At 60.6% G+C, this 18269-nt stretch overlaps 1 protein-coding gene and 1 long non-coding RNA gene across 2 annotated transcripts; both read left to right on the top strand.

Moving 5' to 3' along the window:
* The first annotated feature begins 479 nt into the window (after positions 1-479).
* Positions 480-6956, top strand: SMUG1 (single-strand-selective monofunctional uracil-DNA glycosylase 1). Its single transcript, XM_077788681.1, has 4 exons — positions 480-542; positions 2366-2834; positions 4965-5549; positions 5625-6956. The coding sequence occupies exons 2-4, from the start codon at positions 2376-2378 to the stop codon at positions 6204-6206; spliced, it is 1626 nt and encodes a 541-aa protein (XP_077644807.1). The 5' UTR covers positions 480-542; positions 2366-2375; the 3' UTR covers positions 6207-6956.
* A 3587-nt stretch (positions 6957-10543) lies between these two features.
* On the top strand, positions 10544-13608 carry LOC144247567 (uncharacterized). Its single transcript, XR_013341205.1, has 2 exons — positions 10544-10609; positions 13011-13608. It is a non-coding gene; the product is annotated as an uncharacterized LOC144247567 (long non-coding RNA).
* The last annotated feature ends 4661 nt before the right edge of the window (positions 13609-18269 follow it).

Raw genomic sequence — 18269 nt, 5'->3', positions numbered from 1 at the left:
AGTGACAGGGGAGGGGCTTGGGGACACCTGGGTGTCACCGGGACATTTGGGTGGCACCGAGGAGGGTTGGGGACACTCGGGTGGCACCGAGGAGGGTTTGGGGACACTGGGGTGACACCGGGGGGAGTTTGGGGACACTGGTGTGGTACCGAGGAGGGTTGGGGACACTCGGGTGGCACCGAGGAGGGTTTGGGGACACTCGGTGACACCGGGGGGGGATTGGGGACACTCGGGTGGCACCGAGGAGGGTTGGGGACACTCGGTGACACCGGGGGGAGTTTGGGGACACTCGGGTGACACCGGGGGGGTTGGGGACACTCGGGTGGCACCGAGGAGGGTTTGGGGACACTCGGGTGGCACCGAGGAGGGTTTGGGGACACTCGGGTGACACCGGGGGGGGTTGGGGATTTCGCGGCCGGTTCCTCCCGCGCCCGCTAGGGGGCGCCCTCGCGCCGCCGCAGCTCCGCGCGCCCCTCCCCCGCCGCGGAAGGGGCGTGGCCTGAGCGGGCCCCGCCCCCTGCCCGGCGCACCGCCCCCCCGAGGTTCGGGGACATTTTGGGGGACTCTGAGGGATTTTCGGGGGTCTGGGGGCATTTGGGGGGCACTGGGAGGGATTTGGGCGTGTGGGGGGGGGAATTGGGGTGTCTGGGGGGGATTTTGGGGTGTCTGGGTGGGACTTTGGGGGGATTTTGGGGGGTCTGGGTGGGACTTTGGGGGTCTCCGGGTGGGATTTTTTTGGGGGTGTCTGGGGGGAATTGTGGGGGTCTGGGTGGGATTTTTGGGGGTCTGGGTGGGATTTTCGGGGAAGTTTTCCCGCCGCAAAGCACGATGGGAAACTCCGCGCGCAGACAAAGGGCCGGGCCACGCCCCCCGCGCGCGGGGCATGCCGGGAAGGGGCAGGGGGCGGGGCCAATGGGGAAAGGGGCGGGTTCCGGCGGGGCAGGGGGCGGGGCCAGGATGGGCAGGGGGCGGGGCCAATGGGGAAAGGGGCGGGTTCCGGCGGGGCAGGGGGCGGGGCCAGGATGGGCAGGGGGCGGGGCCAGGATGGGCTCGCTGCGGCCGTGACGTCATCGGTGTAGTGTGTGACGTCACGGGGGGAGCGGGGCGTGAGGGAACTTCCCTGTCCCCTCTGTCCCCTCCCCGGGCTCCCCTGTCCCCCCCCGGGTCCCCCCTGTCCCCTCTGTCCCCTCCCCGGGCTCCCCTGTCCCCTCCCCGGGTCCCCCCTGTCCCCTCTGTGCCACCCCCGGTGTCCCCTGTCCCCTCTGTGCCACCCCAGGGTTCCCCTGTCCCCTCCCCGGGTCCCCCCTGTCCCCTCTTGTGTCACCCCCGGTGTCCCCTGTCCCCTCTGTGCCACCCCCGGAGCTCCTCTGTCCCCCCCCGGGCTCCCCTGTCCCCTCCCCGCTGTCCCCTGTCCCCTCTGTGCCACCCCCGGAGCTCCTCTGTCCCCCCCCGGGCTCCCCTGTCCCCTCCCCGCTGTCCCCTGTCCCCTCTTGTGTCACCCCCGGGCTCCGCTGTCACCCCCCCGGGCTCCGCTGTCCCCTCCCCGCTGTCCCCTGTCCCCTCTTGTGTCACCCCCGGGCTCCGCTGTCACCCCCCCGGGCTCCCCTGTCCCCTCCCCGCTGTCCCCTGTCCCCTCTGTGCCACCCCCGGAGCTCCTCTGTCCCCCCCCGGGCTCCCCTGTCCCCTCCCCGCTGTCCCCTGTCCCCTCTTGTGTCACCCCCGGGCTCCGCTGTCACCCCCCCGGGCTCCGCTGTCCCCTCCCCGCTGTCCCCTGTCCCCTCTTGTGTCACCCCCGGGCTCCGCTGTCACCCCCCCGGGCTCCCCTGTCCCCTCCCCGCTGTCCCCTGTCCCCTCTGTGCCACCCCCGGAGCTCCTCTGTCCCCCCCGGGCTCCCCTGTCCCCTCCCCGCTGTCCCCTGTCCCCTCTTGTGTCACCCCCGGGCTCCGCTGTCACCCCCCCGGGCTCCGCTGTCCCCTCCCCGCTGTCCCCTGTCCCCTCTTGTGTCACCCCCGGGCTCCGCTGTCACCCCCCCGGGCTCCCCTGTCCCCTCCCCGCTGTCCCCTGTCCCCTCCCCGGTGTCCCCTGTCCCCTCTGTGCCACCCCGGGGCTCCTCTGTCCTCCCCCCGGGTTCCCCTGTCCCCTCCCCGGTGTCCCCTGTCCCCTCTGTCCCCTCCCCGGGCTCCCCTGTCCCCCCCCCGGTGTCCCCTGTCCCCTCCCCGGTGTCCCCTGTCCCCTCTGTGCCACCCCCGGTGTCCCCTGTCCCCTCTGTGCCACCCCGGGGCTCCTCTGTCACCCCCGGGGCTCCCCTGTCCCCCGTGTCCCCCGTGTCCCCCGTGTCCCCTCTGCCACCCCTCTGTCCCCGCAGGCCATGGGGGATGGAGCGGAAGGAGGAGGAGGAGGAAGGAGCGATGGATGAGGAAGAGGAGGGAGCCGGCGCTGCAGATGAAGATGGACGCGGGGCTGGAGACGGGCCCAGGGCTGAGGATGAGGATGAGGATGAGGATGACGAGGATGAGGATGAGGATGACGAGGATGAGGATGACGAGGATGAGGATGAGGATGACGAGGATGAGGATGAGGATGACGAGGATGAGGATGATGAGGATGCCGCCGGGGCCGAAGGCCTGGCGGCGCGGTTCCTGGCGCTGCAGCGGGCGCTGTCCGAGCGGCTGCGGGCGCTGCCGCCGCCGGGGCCGCCGGTGGCCGCGGTGTACGCCCCGCTCGAGTACGCCTGGGAGCCGCACCGGCGCTTCGTGCGCCGCTTCCTGCGCCGCCCGCCCGCCGTGCTCTTCCTCGGCATGAACCCCGGGCCCTTCGGCATGGCGCAGACCGGGGTGCGCCCGCCGGCACCGCGGCGGCACCGGGCACCGGGACCGGAGAGGGAGAGGGGAGAGGGGCACCGGGACCGGAGAGGGGAGAGGGGAGAGGGACACCGGGACCGGAGAGGGAGAGGGGCACCGGGACCGGAGAGGGAGAGGGCCACCGGGCACCGGGACCGGAGAGGGGAGAGGGAGAGGGAGAGGGACACCGGGACCGGAGCGGGGAGAGGGACACCGGGACCGGAGAGGGAGAGGGAGAGGGACACCGGGACCGGAGAGGGAGAGGGGCACCGGGACCGGAGAGGGAGAGGGGCACCGGGACCGGAGAGGGGAGAGGGACACCGGGACCGGAGAGGGAGAGGGGCACCGGGCACCGGGACCGGAGAGGGGAGAGGGACACCGGGACCGGAGAGGGAGAGGGACACCGGGCACCGGGACCGGAGCGGGGAGAGGGAGAGGGACACCGGGAGAGGGGCTGGGGGCACCGAGACACCGGGAGAGGGAGCGGGCACCGGGACCGGCAGCGGGAGTGGGGAGCGGGCACCGGGATACCGGGAGGGGGAGCGGGAGCGGGGCTGGGGATACCGGGACACCGGGAGAGGGGCTGGGGGTACCGGGAGGGGACCGGGAGCGGGTGGGGGGCACGGGGAGAGGGGCTCGGTGTCCCGGGAGGGCAGCGGGGAGCGGAGGCGGAGGCGGGAGGGGATGGGGGGCACGGGACACGGGGGGTGGAGGGATGTGGGCACCGGGAGGTGGCGGGGGGCACCGGCAGAGAGGGGAGAGGGGGCTGCGGGCAGCGGGAGGGGATGGGGCTGCGGGGGAGAAGTGCTGGGGGGCACCGGCATCCCATGGGGGGAAACTGAGGCACGGGGGGGTCCCAGTCCATCCCATGGGGGGAAACTGAGGCACGGTGGGAGTCCCAGTCCATCCCACGGGGGGAAACTGAGGCACGGTGGGAGTCCCAGTCCATCCCATGGGGGGAAACTGAGGCACGGTGGGAGTCCCAGTCCATCCCACGGGGGGAAACTGAGGCACGGTGGGAGTCCCAGTCCATCCCACGGGGGGAAACTGAGGCACGGTGGGAGTCCCAGTCCATCCCACGGGGGGAAACTGAGGCACGGTGGGAGTCCCAGTCCATCCCATGGGGGGAAACTGAGGCACGGGGGGGTCCCAGTCCATCCCATGGGGGAAACTGAGGCACAGGGGGGTCCCGTTGTATCCCACGGGGGGAAACTGAGGCACGGGGGGGGGTCCCGCTGTATCCCATGGGGGGAAACTGAGGCACGGGGGGGGTCCCAGTCCATCCCATGGGGGGAAACTGAGGCACGGGGGGGGGTCCCAGTCCATCCCATGGGGGGAAACTGAGGCACGGTGGGAGTCCCAGTCCATCCCACGGGGGGAAACTGAGGCACGGTGGGAGTCCCAGTCCATCCCATGGGGGGAAACTGAGGCACGGGGGGTCCCAGTCCATCCCATGGGGGGAAACTGAGGCACAGGGGGGTCCCGCTCTATCCCACGGGGGGAAACTGAGGCACGGGGGGTTCCCAGTCCATCCCATGGGGGGAAACTGAGGCACGGGGGGGCGTCCCAGTCCATCTCATGGGGGGAAACTGAGGCACGGGGGGGTCCCGCTGTATCCCACGGGGGGAAACTGAGGCACGGGGGGGGTCCCGTTGTATCCCACGGGGGGAAACTGAGGCACGGGGGGGGGTCCCAGTCCATCCCATGGGGGGAAACTGAGGCACGGGGGGGGTCCCAGTCCATCCCATGGGGGGAAACTGAGGCACGGTGGGAGTCCCAGTCCATCCCATGGGGGGAAACTGAGGCACGGGGGGGGGTCCCGCTCTATCCCACGGGGGGAAACTGAGGCACGGGGGGGGTCCCGCTCTATCCCACGGGGGGAAACTGAGGCACGGGGGGGGGTCCCGCTGTATCCCATGGGGGGAAACTGAGGCACGGGGGGGGTCCCGCTCTATCCCACGGGGGGAAACTGAGGCACGGGGGGGGTCCCGCTGTATCCCATGGGGGGAAACTGAGGCACGGGGGGGGTCCCGCTGTATCCCACGGGGGGAAACTGAGGCACGGGGGGGCCGGGGCTGTCCCCGCCGTGTCCCCCCCTCTCTGACGCCCCCCCCCGTCCCGCAGGTGCCGTTCGGCGACGCGTGGCACGTCCGGGAGTGGCTGCGGGTGTCGGGCGCGGTGCAGCGGCCGCCGGGGGAGCACCCGAAGCGGCCGGTGCTGGGGCTGCGCTGCCCGCGGGCCGAGGTGAGCGGCGGCCGCTTCTGGGGGCTGGTGCGGAGCCTGTGCCCGGAGCCCCGCGCCTTCTTCCGCCGCTGCTTCGTGCACAACCTGTGCCCGCTGCTCTTCCTGGCCGCCAGCGGCCGCAACGTGGCCCCGCCGGAGCTGCGGGCGGCCGAGCGGGAGCGGCTGCTGGCGCCGTGCTCCGCCGCGCTCGCCGCCGCCGTGGCCGCGCTCGGCGTGCGGCTCGTGGTGGCCGTGGGCCGCGTGGCCGAGCTGCGGGCGCGCCGGGCGCTGCGGGACGCGGGGCTGCCCGTGCCCGTGGCCTGGATCCCGCACCCGTCCCCCCGCAACGCCCGCGCCAACCGCGGCTGGCGGAGCGAGGCGCGGGCGCGGCTGGCGGAGCTGGGCGTGCTGCGGCTGCTGGGGCTGCGGGAGGAGGGCGAGGCGCTGGGGAGGCCGCTGCCTCAGTTTACCGAGGAGGGAGAGGAGGCGGGGGGGGCCCTGCCTCAGTTTACCTGCGAGGGACAGGAGGCGGGGGGGTCCCTGCCTCAGTTTACCTGCGAGGGACAGGAGGCGGGGGGGGCCCTGCCTCAGTTTACCGAGGAGGGAGAGGAGCTTGGGGGGTCCCTGCCTCAGTTTCCCCACTCAGGAGCTAAGAGGAAGAAAAATAGGGGGTCCCTGCCTCAGTTTACCTGCGAGGGACAGGAGGCGGGGGGGTCCCTGCCTCAGTTTACCGAGGAGGGAGAGGAGGCGGGGGGGGCCCTGCCTCAGTTTACCGAGGAGGGACAGGAGGCGGGGGGGCCCTGCCTCAGTTTACCGAGGAGGGAGAGGAGGTTGAGGGGTCCCTGCCTCAGTTTCCCCACTCAGGAGCTAAGAGGAAGAAAAATAGGGGGTCCCTGCCTCAGTTTACCGAGGAGGGAGAGGAGGCGGGGGGGTCCCTGCCTCAGTTTACCTGCGAGGGAGAGGAGATTGAGGGGTCCCTGCCTCAGTTTCCCCACTCAGGAGCTAAGAGGAAGAAAAATAGGGGGGCCCTGCCTCAGTTTACCTGCGAGGGAGAGGAGGTTGGGGGGTCCCTGCCTCAGTTTACCTGCTCAGGAGATGAGGGGAGGGAGCTTGGGGGGTCCCTGCCTCAGTTTCCCTGCCTAGGAACTAAGAGGAAGAAAGATTGGGGTCCCTGCCTCAGTTTCCCCGTTCAGGAGCTGAGGGGAAGAAGGTTGAGGGGTCCCTGCCTCAGTTTCCCCACTCAGGAGCTAAGAGGAAGAAAAATAGGGGGTCCCTGCCTCAGTTTACCTACGAGGGAGAGGAGGTTGGGCGGTCCCTGCCTCAGTTTCCCTGCTCAGGAACTAAGAGGAAGAAAGATAGGGGGTCCCTGCCTCAGTTTCCCCACTCAGAAACAGAGGGGAAGGAGATTGGAGGGTCCCTGCCTCAGTTTCCCCACCCAGAAACACAGGGAAAGGAATTTGGAGGGTCCCTGCCTCAGTTTCCCGCCTAGGAGCTAAGAGGAAGAAAGTCGGGGGGTCCCTGCCTCAGTTTCCCCACTCAGAAACGGGAAGGAAAGGAATTTGGAGGGTCCCTGCCTCAGTTTCCCCACTCAGAAACGCAGGGAAAGGACCCTGGGGTGTCCCTGGCCCAGTTTGACCAGTTTGGGGCTGGGCAGAGGGGAACTGATGGGTCCCTGCCTCAGTTTCCCCACTCAGAACAGGATTTAGGGCGACACTACAGGGGTGAGCCCCTGCCTCAGTTTCCCGCTCGGGAGGGGCTTAGGGCTCCTTTAGGGGCTGGGGGCTGGGTCCTGCTCAGTTTCCCTCGGGGGGGGGTCGTGGGACGCTGCCTCGCGGCGTCTGCTGTGGAATTCTGGAATTAATAAAGGCGAGAATTGGTAAAAATAAAAAACAACGAGAATTGGTAAAAAAAAAAACAACGAGAATTGGTAAAAATAAAAAAAAAACAACGAGAATTGGTTAAAAAAAAAAAACGAGAATTGTAAAAAAAAAAAACAACGAGAATTGGTAAAAAAAAAAAAAACAAGAATTGGTAAAAAAAACCAACAAGAATTGGTAAAAAAAAAAAAAAAAACAAGGAAAGAGGCACTGGGGGGAGGGAATCCGCGTTTTGGGGTTTTTCCCTGGAATTCGCTGATTTAGGAACAGCCGGATGGATCGGGGGGTCGGGCCCGTTCGGGATCCGCGTTTTGGGGTTTTTCCCTGGAATTCGCTGATTTAGGAACAGCCGGATGGATCGGGGGGTCGGGCCCGTTTAGAATCCGCGTTTTGGGGTTTTTCCCTGGAATTCGCTGATTTAGGAACAGCCGGATGGATCGGGGGGGTCGGCCCGTTTAGAATCCGCGTTTTGGGGTTTTTCCCTGGAATTCGCTGATTTAGGAACAGCCGGATGGATCGGGGGGGTCGGGCCCGTTTAGAATCCGCGTTTTGGGTTTTCCCTGGAATTCGCTGATTTGGGAACAGCTGGATGGATCGGGGGGGGTCGGGCCCGTTCGGGATCCGCGTTTTGGGGTTTTTCCCTGGAATTCGCTGATTTAGGAACAGCCGGATGGATCTGGGGGGTCGGGCCCGTTTAGAATCCCGCGTTTTGGGGTTTTTCCCCTGGAATTCGCTGATTTAGGAACAGCTGGATGGATCTGGGGGGGTCGGGCCCGTTTAGAATCCGCGTTTTGGGGTTTTTCCCTGGAATTCGCTGATTTAGGAACAGCTGGATGGATCTGGGGGGGTCGGGCCCGTTTAGAATCCGCGTTTTGGGGTTTTTCCCGGGAATTCCCGGGTTCGGTGCCGATCCTCTCCGCCGACTCCAGAGGGAGCCCGGACAAGCGGGACGCGGAGCCGGATTTTCCAGCCGGGATTTTCCAGCCGGGATTTTCCAGCCCGGGATTTTCCAGCCGGGATTTTCCAGCCGGGAAAGCCTCGGGAAGGCGGCGGAGCTTCTGCAGCAAGGCCCGGCTTTCCTCCATCGGCATCCCAGAGAATCCCAGATTTTCCTGTAGCAGCATCCCATATTTTCCCTCCTCTGCATCCCTGACAATTCCAGGTTTTCCTGTGTCAGCATCCCAGAGAATTCCAGGTTTTCCTGTATCAGCATCGCAGAGTATCCCAGATTTTCCTGTATTAGCATCCCAGATTTTCCTTTATCTGTATCTCTAACAATTCCAGATTTTCCTGTATCTGCATCCCAAATAATTCCAGATTTTCCTGTATCTGCATCCCAGATTTTCCTTTATCTGCATCTCTAACAATTCCAGATTTTCCTGTATCTGCATCCCAGAGAATCCCAGATTTTCCTGTATCAGTATCCCAGATTTTCCCTCCTCTGCATCCCTGACAATTCCAGGTTTCCAGTGTCAGCATCCCAGAGTATCCCAGATTTTCCTGTATTAGCATCCAGAGAATTCCAGATTTTCCCGTATCAGCATCCCAGAGAATTCCAGGATTTCCTGTATCAGTATCCCAGAGAATTCCAGGTTTTCCTGTATCAGCATCCCAGATTTTCCTACACTGGCACCCCAAAAAAATCCAGATTTTCCTGTATCAGCATCCCAGATTTTCCTGCACTGGCACCCCAAGTAATTCCAGATTTTCCTGTATCAGCATCCAGATTTTCCTGCACTGGCACCCCAAGTAATTCCAGGTTTTCCTCTATCAGCATCCCAGATTTTCCCGTATCAGCATCCCAGAGAATTCCAGGTTTTCCTGTGTCAATATCCCGAATTTTCCCACACCCCATAAATTCCCCCGCACCCATTTTCCCACATTTTTGCCCCAAAACCTCGGTGTTTTTTTTTTCCCAGCGCTTTCCGCCCCAATCCCGACCCTTTTTTTGGACAGCTCCATCCCCTGGGAATTCTGAGCGCGCCCCACCCCACCCCGGGCAGGGGTCACAGCGGGGTCACCGCCCCTCCCCCACCTCGACCCCCGGCCTATTAATTACTGACAGCAATTAATTAATAAGGAAAGGGGGGAGGGCAGCTCCTGCCTGTTGCTAATTAACACCGGCAGCGTTAATGAAGGCAGCGAAGCCCTGGCCGGTTTTTAATTGATTCGGGGAATTAATTGGGGAGGGGGCGGGGGCGCTCTGCTCTGCTCCAAGGGCGCTCCATCCATCCATCCTCATCCCGGAAAATCGGGGATTTTGGGGTGATTTAGGGGGATTTGGGAAGCTGGAAAGGCAGGAAAATTGGAATTGATGGCACTGGGGAAAACGGGGAATGAGGATTTGGGGAAATGGGGGTTTTGGAACTGGAAAAGCAGGAAAATGGAAACACGGGAAAATGGGGATAGATGGAACTGGAAACACCGGGAAAATGTGATTCGGGGAACTGGAAACACTGGGAAATTGGGATTTGGGGAACTGGAAACGTGGGGAAATGGAAACGAGGGGAAATTGGGGTTTGGGGAAATTGGGATTTGTGAAATGGAACGAGGGGAAAAGGGGATTTGTGGAAATGAGGATTTGTGGAAAAGGGGGATTTGTGGAAATGGAAAAGCGAGGAAATTGGGGTTTGTGGAAATGGAAACATGGGGGAAATGGGGATTTGTGGAAAAGGGGATTTGTGGCAATGCGGGTTTGTGGAAAGGGGGATTTGTGGAAAAGGGGATTTGTGGAAATGGAAACGAGGGGAAATGAGGATTTGGGGAAATAGGGATTTGTGGAAAAGGGGATTTGTGGAAATGGAAACGTGGGGAAATTGGGGTTTGTTGGAATGGAAACGTGGGGGAAAAGGGGATTTGTGGAACGGGAAACGTGGGAAATGGGGAAATGCAGATCTGTGGAAAAGGGGATTTGTGGAAATGGGGATTTGTGGAAAAGGGGATTTGTGGCAATGCGGGTTTGTGGCGCCGGAACCTCGCCCCCCGCCCCTCACCCCTCTCCCCTCTCTCCTCTCCCCTCGCCCCCCGCCCCTCGCCCCCGCTCCTCGCCCCTCTCCCTCGCCCCCCGCTCCTCGCCCCTCTCCCCTCTCCCCTCTCCCCTCTCCCCTCTCCCCTCTCCCCTCTCCCCTCTCCCCTCTCCCCATCCCCTCTCCCCCATCCCCTCTCCCCTCTCCCCTCCCGCCCCTCTCCCCCATCCCGTCTCCCCTCGCCCCCCGCCCCTCGCCCCCGCCCCTCTCCCCTCTCCCCTCTCCCCCATCCCGTCTCCCCTCGCCCCCCGCCCCTCGCCCCTCTCCCCTCTCCCCTCTCCCCCATCCCGTCTCCCCTCGCCCCCCGCCCCCCGCCCCTCGCCCCTCGCCCCTCTCCCCCATCCCGTCTCCCCTCGCCCCCGCCCCTCGCCCCCCGCCCCGCTCGCTGCCGCGCCGGTCGCGGACCGGCTCCGCGGGGATGGGAGCGTGTCCCCGGGCGGGCGCGGGTGACAAACGGCCCGGTGACAGTAATCGCGAATTAGAGCGAGCCCCGCGCCCGGCTGCGGGTGCACGGAGAGGTCAGGCAGCGGCCGGAATGCTAATGAGGATCTCCGCGGAAAAACCGGGAGAGATCCGCGGAAAAACCGGGAAAGATCCGCGGGAAGCGCCCGAAACCGTTCACAGCCCGCTGAGGGACAGGAGGGTGAGGGGGTGCGGGGGGATCGGGGGCCGCCCCGTTCCCGGCGCCGGGAATTCTCCCCCGGTGTTCCCGGCGCCGGGAATTCTCCCCGGTGCTCCCGGGGCCGGGAATTCTCCCCCCGGGCTCCCGGGGCCGGGAATTCTCTCCCCGGTGTTCCCGGGGCCGGGAATTCTCCCCCCGGTGTTCCCGGCGCCGGGAATTCTCCCCCGGTGTTCCCGGCGCCGGGAATTCTTCCCCGGTGTTCCCGGGGCCGGGAATTCTTCCCCCGGTGTTCCCGGCGCCGGGAATTCTCCCCCCGGTGTTCCCGGCGCCGGGAATTCTCCCCCGGTGCTCCCGGCGCCGGGAATTCGCCCCCGGTGTTCCCGGGGCCGGGAATTCTCCCCCGGTGTTCCCGGCGCCGGGAATTCTCCCCCGGTGTTCCCGGCGCCGGGAATTCGCCCCCGGTGTTCCCGGGACCGGGAATTCTTCCCGGTGTTCCCGGCGCCGGGAATTCTCCCCCGGTGTTCCCGGCGCCGGGAATTCTCCCCCGGTGCTCCCGGCGCCGGGAATTCTCCCCCGGTGTTCCCGGCGCCGGGAATTCTCCCCCGGTGTTCCCGGCGCCGGGAATTCTCCCCCCGGTGTTCCCGGCGCCGGGAATTCTCCCCCCGGTGTTCCCGGCGCCGGGAATTCTCCCCGGTGTTCCCGGGGCCGGGAATTCTCCCCCGGTGTTCCCGGCGCCGGGAATTCTCCCCCGGTGTTCCCGGCGCCGGGAATTCTCCCCCGGTGTTCCCGGGGCCGGGAATTCTCCCCCCGGTGTTCCCGGGGCCGGGAATTCTCCCCCGGTGTTCCCGGCGCCGGGAATTCTCCCCCGGTGTTCCCGGCGCCGGGAATTCTCCCCGGTGTTCCCGGCGCCGGGAATTCTCCCCCGGTGCTCCCGGCGCCGGGAATTCGCCCCCGGTGTTCCCGGGACCGGGAATTCTTCCCCGGTGCTCCCGGGGGATGGGTTGGGAAGGGAAGGGCCGCGGGGGTCCCCGGACGGCGCCCCCGAGGATTTGGGGCGATTTCCTGGGGTTTGGGCAGTTCCAAGGGCGCTGCGGGAGCCGCAGGGAGACGCGTGTCCCTCTCTCCCTCTGTCCCCTCTCTGTCCCTCTGTCCCTCTCTGTCCCTCTGTCCCTCTGTCCCCGTGTCCCTCTGTCCCCTCTCTGTCCCTCTGTCCCTCTGTCCCTCTGTCCCTCTGTCCCCGTGTCCCTCTGTCCCTCTGTCCCTCTGTCCCCGTGTCCCTCTGTCCCCTCTCTGTCCCTCTGTCCCTCTGTCCCTCTGTCCCTCTGTCCCCGTGTCCCCGTGTCCCTCTGTCCCCGTGTCCCTCTGTCCCCGTGTCCCTCTGTCCCTCTGTCCCTCTGTCCCCGTGTCCCTCTGTCCCCGTGTGTGGCACCTTCCCAGCAGGACACGGAAACGGGAACGTGTGGAACCGAGAACACCGGGAATATGGGATTTGGGGGACTGGGAACACCGGGAATATGGGATTTGGGGAAATGGGAACATCGGGAAATGGGGATTTGGGGAAATGGGGATATGGGGGACTGGGAACACCGGGAAATGGGGATTTGGGGAAATGGGGATTTGGGGAAATGGGGATTTGGGGAAATGGGGATTTGTGGAATGGGATTTCCAGCCCTCGGACACCTTCCCGGGGCTCTTTCCTTTCCCGTGGCCCCGGGATTTGCGCACCTGAGCGGGCAAATCCAGCCCGAGGAGGCCGGGGCACAAATCCCGGATCTGGGGCACAAATCCCGGCCTGGGGGTGCAAATCCCGGATCTGGGGGCGCAAATCCCGGTCTGGGAGTGCAAATCCCGGGTCTGGGGGTGCAAATCCTGGCCTGGGGGTGCAAATCCCGGGTCTGGGGGCGCAGATCCCGGGTCTGGGGGTGCAAATCCCGGGTCTGGGGGTGCAAATCCCGGCCTGGGGGTGCAAATCCCGGGTCTGGGGGCACAAATCCCGGCTTGGGGGTGCAAATCCTGGTCTGGGGGTGCAAATCCCGGTTTGGGGGTGCAAATCCCGGGCCTGGGGGTGCAAATCCCGGGTCTGGGGGTGCAAATCCCGGGTCTGGGGGTGCAAATCCCGGCCTGGGGGTGCCCCCGGGCCGGTTTAACCCCCGCCGTGCCAGGGACACCCGCGTCCACGCCAGAATTCCCGGGATCCGCAGCCGTTTCCCGGCTCCCGCAGCCGCGCGGGGATTTTGGGAGCGAGGGATGCTGCAAATCCTCCCGCCCGTGCCAAAAATTTGGGATAAAAGCCCCAAAAAATCAGCCCCGCATCCCCCCGTGCGGGAGCTCCTCAGGGGAAGGCGAGAGAAACGCAGGGAGGGGAGATTTTGGGGTTTTTTCGCCTCGTTTTTCCTCATTTTGCGCTCATTTTCCTCCCGAGGAGCCGCGGGCCGGGCCGGCGCCGGGAGGAGCGGCTGGAAGCAGGAAAGAGCCGCTGGAATTTCGGTCATTCCACCGTTCTGGGGAGGATTTCGGGAAAGAGCCGCTGGAATTTCGGGAAAGAGCCGCTGGAATTTCGGTCATTCCACCGTTCTGGGGAGGATTTCGGGAAAGAGCCGCTGGAATTTCGGTCATTCCACCGTTCTGGGGAGGATTTCGGGAAAGAGCCGCTGGAATTTCGGTCATTCCGCCGTTCTGGGGAGGATTTCGGGAAAGAGCCGCTGGAATTTCGGTCATTCCGCCGTTCTGGGGAGGATTTCGGGCCCCGGCAGCTCCGGGGTGATGGATGGGGGTGAGCGCGGGGTGAGCCGAACAAGGCGGCACTGTTCGCTCCGAGACCTCCTGCGAAAACAAAACAAATCCCGAAAAATCCCAAAAAAACCCCCCGCGTTATTCCCGCAGCGTCCGTCTGCTCCGAGCGCTCTCGGCTGGTTTGCTTTTTAACCGTTTATTGCTTTATTATTTGTGTTTTTTTAATTTTTTTTCCCCCTTCTGTTATTTTTGACGGTTTTAATCCGAATAAAGGAGGTGTAAATGGCCGCGAGGATCGCGAGATTTCCATGGATTTCCATGGATTTCCGTGGATTTATTTCCGCGGGCTCCCGGCTCTGTTTGCTCAGCAAACAAAAACACCCGCGGGGAGGCGGCGGCGGGGTCACGGCAAAACCTCGGCGGCCGCTGGAGTTTTTTGGTATTTGTTGGGATTTTGGGGGTTTCGGGGTTTTTTTAAGGCACTCAAATCCCGCGGGTTTCGCTCCCAAATTCTCCTTGCGGACACGGGGACCCCAAAAGGGACGGAGGAATTTGGGGAGCATCCCCGGGGGGCCGGGGCGGAGCTGGAATTCGCATCCCCGAGGGGTTTTAAATGCCGGAATAAATCGGGAAAATCAGGATTTCCCCGTCCTGATTCCCACCCTGGGCGCGGATTTGGGGTGAAATCCCCGGAAACGAGCAGGATGTGGGAACTGTGGGGTTTCCCACGCTTTCCTCCCCTTTTTCCTTCCCGTTCCCTTCCCAAATCCCGAGTCTGTCCCCGCCCGGAGTTCTCCCGAATATTCGGGAGCCGCGCCCGGGCTGGAGCCGCAGTTTTGGGGAATTCTTTGGGATTTCCAGCGGCTCCGGGGAAAGGTGGGAGCGGGTGGGGCTTGGGAAAGATCCTGGGAATGACAACCTTGGGAATGGGGACAGCGGGGACGCGCCCCGGGGGTTTGGGGACATTCCGGGGGTTTGGGGACATCCCGGGGATTTGGGGACACATTCCGGGGGTTTGGGGACATTCCCAGATTTGGGGACACATTCCAGGGATTTGGGGACATCCCGGGGGTTTGGGGACATCCCGGGGATTTGGGGACACATCCCGGGGATTTGGGGACACATTCCGGGGATTTGGGGACACATCCCGGGGGTTTGGGGACATTCCGGGGATTTGGGGACATCCCGGGGATTTGGGGACATCCAGGGGATTTGGGGACACATTCCAGGGGTTTGGGGACACATCCCGGGGATTTGGGGACACATTCCGGGGATTTGGGGACACATCCCGGGGGTTTGGGGACATTCCGGGGATTTGGGGACATCCCGGGGATTTGGGGACATCCAGGGGATTTGGGGACACATTCCAGGGGTTTGGGGACATTCCGGGGATTTGGGGACACATTCCGGGGATTTGGGGACACATTCCAGGGGTTTGGGGACATTCCGGGGATTTGGGGACACATTCCGGGGATTTGGGGACACATTCCGGGGATTTGGGGACACATTCCAGGGGTTTGGGGACATTCCGGGGATTTGGGGACACATTCCGGGGATTTGGGGACACATTCCAGGGATTTGGGGACATTCCGGGGATTTGGGGACATTCCGGGGGTTTGGGGACATATTCCGGGGGTCTGGGGACATCCCGGGGATTTGGGGACACATTCCAGGGATTTGGGGACACATTCCGGGGATTTGGGGACATCCCGGGGATTTGGGGACATATTCCGGGGGTCTGGGGACATTCCTGGGGATTTGGGGACATTCCGGGGGTCTGGGGACATATTCCGGGGATTTGGGGACACATTCCAGGGATTTGGGGACATCCCGGGGATTTGGGGACACATTCCAGGGATTTGGGGACATCCCGGGGATTTGGGGACACATTCCAGGGATTTGGGGACATCCCGGGGATTTGGGGACACATTCCAGGGATTTGGGGACATTCCCGGACTTGGGGACACATCCCGGGGATTTGGGGGTATTCCCGGATTTGGGGACATTCCAGGGGTTTGGGGACATTCCCGGATTTGGGGACACGGCGGGAGGGTCGGTGCGGGGGGATCCGGGATTTTGGGATGAAAACCCAGCCCGGATTCCGCAGGAGGAAAAATCCACGGGCAGGGCAGGGACCGGTGGAAATGCGGGAATATCGATTTGGGGATCCACGGAAATGCAGGAATTTGGGATTTGGCACCTATGGAAATGCAGGAATATCGATTTGGGGATCACGGAAATGCAGGAATTTGGGATTTGGCACCTCTGGAAATGCAGGAATATCGATTTGGGGATCACGGAAATGCAGGAATTTGGGACTGGGCACCTCTGGAAATGCAGGAATATCGATTTGGGGATCACGGAAATGCAGGAATTTGGGATTTGGCACCTCTGGAAATGCAGGAATATCGATTTGGGGATCACGGAAATGCAGGAATTTGGGATTTGGCACCTCTGGAAATGCAGGAATATCGATTTGGGGATTCATGGAAATGCAGGAATTTGGGATTTGGCACCTATGGAAATGCAGGAATATCGATTTGGGGATCACGGAAATGCAGGAATTTGGGACTGGGCACCTCTGGAAATGCAGGAATATCGATTTGGGGATCACGGAAATGCAGGAATTTGGGATTTGGCACCTCTGGAAATGCAGGAATATCGATTTGGGGATTCATGGAAATGCAGGAATGTGGGATTTGGCACCTATGGAAATGCAGGAATATCGATTTGGGGATTCATGGAAATGCAGGAATTTGGGATTTGGCACCTATGGAAATGCAGGAATATGGGATTGGGGATCCGTGGAAATGCAGGAATGTGGGATTTGGCACCTATGGAATCGGGGATCCATGGAAATGCAGGAATTTGGGATTGGGGATCCGTGGAAATGCAGGAATTTGGGATTTGGCACCTATGGAAATGCAGGAATATGGAATCGGGGATCCGTGGAAATGCAGGAATTTGGGATTGGGCACATCTGGAACCGGGGTTTCAATGGAATTCCCGCTGAGGGGAATTGGGAACGTGGGGAACGGGGATTGAGCTCGGGGGAGTCGGGTCGGGAACGCGCGGAAATGGGAACCCGTGGGAACATATGGGAATCTATGGGAACCTATAGGAATACGTGGGAACCTTTGGGAAAACCCGTAGGATCCTATGGGATCCCATAGGAACCTATGGAAACATCCAGGACCCCCATGGATCCCATAGGAGCCCATAGGAACCTATGGAAACATATAGGATCCCATAGGAACCCATAGGATCCCATAGGAACCTATAGGATCCCATAGGAACCTATGGAAACATATAGGATCCCATAGGAACCCATAGGATCCCATAGGAACCTATAGGATCCCATAGGAACCTATGGAAACATATAGGATCCCATAGGAACCCATAGGATCCCATAGGAACCTATAGGATCCCACAGGAACCTATGGAAACATATAGGATCCCATAGGAACCTATGGGATTCTATAGGAACCCATAGGACCCTATAGGATCTATAGGATCCCGCAGGAGCCCCCGGGAACGCGGGGCCGCGCCCTGCGGCGCTGCGGTCATTAGGAGCGTTAATTAGGAGCGTTAATTAGGCACGTTCGCACGCACAAACACGCGCGCCGGCCCGGAGAGCGGCTCAGGGCTGCTGGAATTTGCATCTCATTAACATGCCAGTCTCATTAACATGCCAGTCTCATTAACATGCCCATCTCATTAACATGCCCATCTCATTAACGCTCCCGCAAGGGCTGCTCGAGGGCGGGCGCGTCCTGCAGCGGAAATAAAACAAAATAAACGTCATGAAATAAAATATATAAAATAAAATTAAAATATAAAATAAAATAAAAAGTTAAAATCTAAAATAAAATGAAAACAATGAAATAAAATAAAATGTATAAAAGAAAATATGAAATAAATAGAAAATAAGAAAGAATAAAATATAAAATAAAATAAACATGATAAAATAAAATATATAAAATAAAATAGAATATAAAATAAAATAGAATATAAAATAAAATAGAATATAAAATAAAATAATGAAAATAGAATTAAATATACAAAAGAAAATATAAATATAAAATTAAATAGACGACAATTAATTTAAAGTAAAATTACATATAAAAATAAAATAAATAAATTAAAATAAAATAAAAAATAAAATAAAATAAAATAAATAAAATAAAATAAAATAAAATAAATAAAATAAAATAAATAAAATAAAATAAATAAAATAAAATAAAATAAAATAAAATAAAATAAAATAAAATAAAATAAAATAAAAAAAATAAAATAAATAAAATAAAATAAAAAATAAAATAAAATAAAATAAAATAAAATAAAATAAAATAGATAAAATAAAATAAAATAAAATAAAATAAAATAAAATAAAATAAAATAAAATAAAATAAAATAAAAAAAATAAAATAAATAAAATAAAATAAAATAAAAAATAAAATAAAATAAAATAAAATAAAATAAAATAGATAAAATAAAATAAAATAAAATAAAATAAAATAAAATAAAATAAAATAAAATAAAATAAAACAAAATAAAGAGATCGGGAGCTCTGGGGCGCGGCAGGAGCAGGAGGAGGCGGCGCGGGAGCCGCGTTGGGATCCGAGTCACGTTTGGGAGATTGATGCGGCCGCGGCTGCGGGAGCGGTTCCCACCCGAGCCGAGCCGGGCCGGGCCGGGCCGGGCCCGGGGGGCGGTGGGGGCTCGCCCCGGAGCGGACCCGGGACCCCAGAACCGGAATTTGGGGTGCGGAGCCCAAACTCTCCCTTTTTTTCCATTTTCTGGGGCTGAAACCCCCCAAAATCCCGCCCCAAAACGGGAATTTGGGGTGCGGACCCCCAAACTCTCCCTTTTTTTCAAATTTCTGGGGCTGAAACCCCCCAAAATCCCCGCCCCAAAACGGGAATTTGGGGTGCGGACCCCCAAACTC

The sequence above is a fragment of the Lonchura striata genome, chromosome 27 (assembly GCF_046129695.1).
Source record: "Lonchura striata isolate bLonStr1 chromosome 27, bLonStr1.mat, whole genome shotgun sequence".
NCBI classification, from domain to species: domain Eukaryota; kingdom Metazoa; phylum Chordata; class Aves; order Passeriformes; family Estrildidae; genus Lonchura; species Lonchura striata.
The sequence above is the reverse complement of the archived record's forward strand: the minus strand, read 5'-3'. Positions and strand labels throughout refer to the sequence as shown.